Source organism: Hipposideros armiger, unplaced genomic scaffold (genome assembly GCF_001890085.2).
Source record: "Hipposideros armiger isolate ML-2016 unplaced genomic scaffold, ASM189008v1 scaffold_179, whole genome shotgun sequence".
NCBI classification, from domain to species: domain Eukaryota; kingdom Metazoa; phylum Chordata; class Mammalia; order Chiroptera; family Hipposideridae; genus Hipposideros; species Hipposideros armiger.
The window spans coordinates 1357715-1363660 of record NW_017731529.1 but is presented as its reverse complement, the minus strand read 5'-3'; the positions used below and the strand labels follow the sequence as shown (position 1 = coordinate 1363660).

The window sequence follows — 5946 nt, the reverse complement described above, 5'->3', positions numbered from 1 at the left end:
GTTCCTATAGCATTACTTCTGGTCACAAAAACATCACCAAACATCTAAATAAAGACCCAAAACACTTCTATTAAACATTGAAATAAATGTGAGCTATACATCCATTAAAAAGAAAAGATTAATAAAAGGCAATTATTTTCTAACCCACTTATTCTGGTTTAGGGTAATTTTTTAATAAAAACAGTGTGATGGTACAGTGACACATTCCTGACCAAGGACTTACTGAAATATCTCCTATATTTAATCAACTTTAAATGACAATCACACACACTGAATATGAAGCTTTCTAAAGAATATTAACTAATCTCGGGATGATTTAATATAGTACATCATGTAATACTAGCTCTTTGAGCTGGGAGAGGAAGAGAAAAATCAAGAGAATCTTGCATGAAGTATATCAGGAAACAACAGGCTTAACGGGTGCATGGGTTCTGAGCACTTGAAATGAGATGGTCTAGGATGCTAGAACTGCCTAGTTCCTTGTTCAGTACCAAGATATGGCATGATAAACATCCATATCTGATAAGTAAGTACTTTTAAGTAAAGGTGTTGTAAAAGATGTCACCCTTTACATTAAGACTAGCCAGAGACACTCTATTGTATTTGGTATTGTATGTTCATTTTGCAAACTTTTAAACTGTCCAGAACACTTTTCCTTTTTCAATGGAAGCCCTTATATGTTTTACTGGATTTTTAAAACATGTAACTACTGGGACTAAGGAAGAGGTAGTAGATGTCTAGCAAATGTCAGGAAGGAAAAATAATTATCCTCTCCTTAAGGATTTGCTTTGAGAGGAAGGCCAGTTAAAATAAGCAAGCCACAAAACGTATAGTTGGGATGTGCAATTAGTAGTAATAGCAATATATATCTGCATATCACTTTATAGTTTACATTTAGCACTTTAATAGCCAAGGTATTTTGTCCTTATTTTATAAACCTGTTAAGTATGTGTATATATGTATAAAAATTTCCCATTTTCTAGTGGAACAGATACAAGAAATCTCAGGGTGTTGCTATATCACACATATCAATTCTTTAAAATTCCTAAGGCAAAATAACAAGAGTTTCAAGTTGCACAGTTTCTTTAAATATACACATTTACATTGGTGTTTAAGACAACAAAAACAGTACGTACTCAACAGGAAAAAGTTTGATGTGAATGTCTCCCATGCTTGTGTGGATAATTGCACTATCTGAAACTCGTTTAGGTCCTTCAGCCTGAGTAGCTGCCATGACTTCTTCTTTAGAAGGTTTCTCATTAAAAACATCTCGGTCAGAATCTGCACTTTTGGTATCTTCTGGTTCTCGTTTGGTAAACTCAAGGAGGAAACAAAAAGTGAGTGAATGAATTAAATTTTTCATTTGGTTAACAATTATGAACAAGAAAATTTCATTTCTCAAGTTTAGTAACTTTTTAAATAGCATGTTGATTCTTTAAAATAAAAAACAAAATTATTACAAGTTTGTTATAAAAATTAATTTATGATTTTGATTTAAAAGAATTCATTTGTAATGCAGTATTCGAGAAAAGTAAGAATTCACATCAGAATAAATCCTTATTTCAGGAATCACTTCCTATTATTGGACATATAAGGCAGTTAAATTATTTTTATACTTATCTAATATGAAAATAATCCATATAATGAAGATGTATGATTTCAAATAAGATTTAAGATCCTTTGGGGTGGAAATTTTTGGAGTACACATTTAACAAGATGCAGTATTATGTAAGGTACCTCTCTAGTTCAGTCGTAACCTGCCACCTGTTGCTTACTGTTTCACTGTTTAAAATTCCTGTGTTTGAAATCCAGCTCTGCCATTTACTATAATAGTTATGTGACTTGCAGGACGTAAATTCATTTCGTCCATTTCCTCATTCTAAATGGTGATAATAGNGGCCGCTCACGCTGGCTGCTGGCTACATACGGTAGCCCATGGCAACCCACTGCAGCAGGGGTTGCACCTATGCCATCATCGGCGACTCATGGTAGCCCAGCTCCAAGTTGAGCTGTTGTTCAGCATCTTAGCTGTAGAGGGCAGTGTCAGTGGCCCTCATATTGGGATCCGAACCCGGGCCCTCTGGTGTCCCAAGCCAGCTGTTAACCAATGCGCCACTCGGCCAGCTCTAGAAGCAGCAGCTCTTAACAGTTATGAAGTAAGTTATGAGGGTAAGTGAAGAAGTAAAGGAATCAATATAAGACTTTGGACTTACATTGTTTTATTGCTCCAATGTCTACTAATCTCTCCATTTATTAGGTCTCAAAATTTTTACTCATTATATATTTTTTGATGGCATATTTAATAGGGTAAGAAAAGACATGCTATAAACTTGAGGACAGAAAAAAATTTTTTTTAATTTATTTTTTGTGAAATAGACATTTTTTAAGAAAAATTATTAACTACATTAGAAAAATATGAAATAGTAAGTGAATCTGTATATAAAACCAAGGACTCAGGTATTCATTTACTGTAATTCTTATATTCGAAAGAATATTTGATAATTATTAGGGAATTTAACACTTTTGACCAAAGGGACTTCCTATTTATGCATTAAGTTTTACTTACCACTACTTACTATTTAACAATGATCAAAAGACAAAACTAATCGGCATAGAACATAAATCTTGTAAAAGAAAGGAAATAGTATATACAGTCAGATCCTGGCGCCCTTTATTTGTGGACCTAATGAAACATGAGGGCAGATTATTTGACATATTTTAAAAATGCATACCATTCTTATGGTTTTGAATCTCATGAGAAATTATGTATAAGGAGTGCTATTTGCCTGAGTGTAGTTCATTTCAATTTTTCACCTCCCAGGATGAGAAATATTGCAAGAAAAAGGCAGAATTTTAAAAAAGTGGACTTTAATGAAAAATATAAAAATATAAAACTTGAAACATGATTTGTATGTTCAACTAGTCTTAAGAGATTCATAATGTAAAATAATCCTGTGTTTACAATGTGTATTTTTATTTACACAATACAATGAAACAATTTTAGTTTACTTGACAGTAATATTTATGATGCTGACATCCTCATAGGGCTTATCTGTTTTGGGATTAACTTTGACATTGGAGATCCTTTGTACAACTTCCATTCCTTTAGTCACTCGTCCAAATACCGTATGCTTATTATCAAGCCAAGGCTGTGTTGGAGGACAAATGGAAAATCTTAGTAAACCCAGATTTCTTAAATCACACCCTTTGGGTGAGCAAATTAAAGAGAATTTAAATTTATGCTTACTTCTTTATGTAATTAAAAAGATTACAGTAGTTTCATTTAGCAGATTTTAAGAGTGATTTCCATGTTTAGAAAAAAATATATATAGTATAATGTAAGTAGCTGTATCTTTCAGACCAAAGCGAGGTGGAAAATGTTTGCTAAAGGTAAGTTTCTTTGCATGGCTTAAAGAATTATGGCTAAGACTTTAAAATTTCTCTGCAGGAACCCTACCTGCACAATTAAAAGGCAACCTGGAATAGTTTAAGCAGCATGTGCTTTGGCACCAGAGAGTAGCTCAAATGCTGGCTCTGCTACTTACTTGACCTTTGGCAAGTTACTCATGTCTCACTCTTTGTTTTCTCATCAATTATTTAAAACTTGGTATAGTGATACTAGAAGTATTGTGAATATTACATGAGACTATGTGACTGGCAGATAGTAGTTATAAATATTTTTCCTTCACTGCTTAGTGCTTAATTCCAAAAAATGAAGTATAATTTTTATAATTTTGTGGAACTGCATAGCAGTAGAGTATATTCTTATAGTGCATTCCCATCAAATCCACAATGCCATGGATCACTGGTTGCATTCTGACTTCAGAGATATAAAAATGGGGAAAAAAGTCTTAAAATCAGGAATTCATATATTCTAATCTTCCCATTCTAAAGATGAGCAAACAGGCCGAGAAGCAAAATAATTACTTTTGGCTTCCACAAAACAGTAATAGTAGCAAAGCTGACTAAAACTCAAATGTCCTAAATTACGGAAGTATTGTTTTACAAAGTAAAATTGGATGTTAGGTAATTTTATATTTATTAATCTAAGTTGTTTTCATTTTTACATTCTGGTAGATACAAATAATAGTAAAGAATAATGCAGCTCTATCTTCCACTGAATTCACTCTTAGTTATTGCAGACAATATTGTTCTACTTACCGTTGGTACCACTGTTATGAAAAACTGAGATCCATTAGTATTTGACCCAGCATTGGCCATGCTGAGTGTATATGGTCTGTCGTGTCGTAATGTTGAATGAAATTCATCTTCAAATTCTCCTCCCCATATGCTTTCTCCTCCCATACCAGTACCTGTCGGATCTCCTGTCTGAATCATGAAGCCCTTAACAGAAAGTATACAAAAACATATTACACTGTTGTTTTCTGTAAATATGCATTGGAGTTCTTATGTTTGCCAAGAGTGCTTTGTATTCAGTAAAAACCTTTAACAGTTACTCTATAAAGTAATTTTTATTAAACTCTTAGTAATTTATACTTTAATTTGGAGGATGTATTTCCATTGTTCAACTGCTACCTAATTTCAATGGTTAAAATAAAAATGCAAAGGTCTCTTCATTTATAGACATGTATTATCTTCCCCAATAATCTAAAACCAATTAATAGTGTAAATACGTTTTAGGATCTATATATATTAGTATTTAGGTCTTATATAACTGTTCCACTCTTCTTCCTTTCCCTAAACACTTGGATTTTCTGGGTTTCATTTCACTAATTCCTCCAGAACCCTGAAATTTGATTTTTTCCTTACCATTTATGACCTTTCAGTAACCAAGAACTACATCACTGCCCCATCCATTTTATGGAATGCTGCTCAACAAAATCCTGGGCAGAGTTCATTCTGCTCCTCAGGTATTAATGGTGGCATCTGGGCTCTTCTATTATTTAAAATTGTATCTTCTAGATCTAGACCTTCTCTAGCCACTAGGAACCACTTACTTTGGCTATTGGTTTTATCTCAGAATGACCTTGTTTTCAACTGTTGACAGAATATTGCTGCACTGTTTCTAAGAAGGTAACTATGCTACTGTTCCTGTTCTTGGTTCTAGGTCTGATATTAATGACGTTCTTTTAGCTTCCATAGTCCATTTTTCGTATTCCTTTCTAATAAACTAAGTGTGAGAGATTAAAACTCCTTAGGTTTAAACCTCTTGTTATGTACTAACATACTATTCCTTAAGTCATAATATTTGCATAACTTACCTTAATTATACGGTGAAATGTATGTCCATTATAATAACCATTTCTGCTGTGAACACAGAAGTTTTCCACTGTCTTAGGGCACCTAGTAAGACATATTTTAAAAATATGAAATCTATTCAGAGCATCTTAAGACAGTTTCTTTGCAGTTCTGCTTCCTAATGGTGTTTTCAATATCTTTTGAATGTTTCAGAAGGACAGTATTTTTTTCATAACCTCTTCTAATCTGAGGATAAGCAAGAGTTGAAAGGACATATAAGCAATAGTATACTGTTATTAATGATGTATCTTTAGATCGAGATTGCTTATGATATTTTAGTTTGACAGAATTTAATTTCAAAGTTATTTATCAGTCTAAAAATTACAACCATAGGAACTTCAAATATATACAGTTCTCTGTATATAGTGGGTTAAGCTCCTAGGCAAGTTAGTTTTTTATATAAACACAATTTATGGTACAGTGACGTATTCTTTTTTGTGATTTTTACCTTTGAAACAGTTAAATTACAGGTAAAAAACAAAGATTATTTTCCTACATTTATCAAGTGCTGGTAACCTTAATAGCATCACAGCTGCTTATAACATGCTAGCTGAATGAATGAGTATACTATAATGGGCCAAACACTTTACCAAACTTTGTGGATTCAACAGTCAAGAAAACATGGTGCCTGTATTTCCGGATATTATATCATCATGAGGAGGAGATGACAGTGTCAGCAACCAAAAA

At 32.9% G+C, this 5946-nt stretch overlaps 1 protein-coding gene across 1 annotated transcript in view; it reads right to left on the bottom strand.

Moving 5' to 3' along the window:
* Positions 1-2851: 2851 nt before the first annotated feature.
* Positions 2852-5946, bottom strand: part of PPWD1 (peptidylprolyl isomerase domain and WD repeat containing 1) — a 20553-nt gene continuing 17458 nt past the window's right edge. The window contains exons 8-10 of the mRNA XM_019652424.1: positions 5223-5347; positions 4162-4344; positions 2852-3149 (exon numbers count right to left, since the gene is read on the bottom strand). Coding sequence (XP_019507969.1) covers positions 3006-3149; positions 4162-4344; positions 5223-5347 — 452 coding nt within the window. The 3' untranslated portion in view covers positions 2852-3005. The remainder of the gene's footprint in view (positions 3150-4161; positions 4345-5222; positions 5348-5946) is intronic.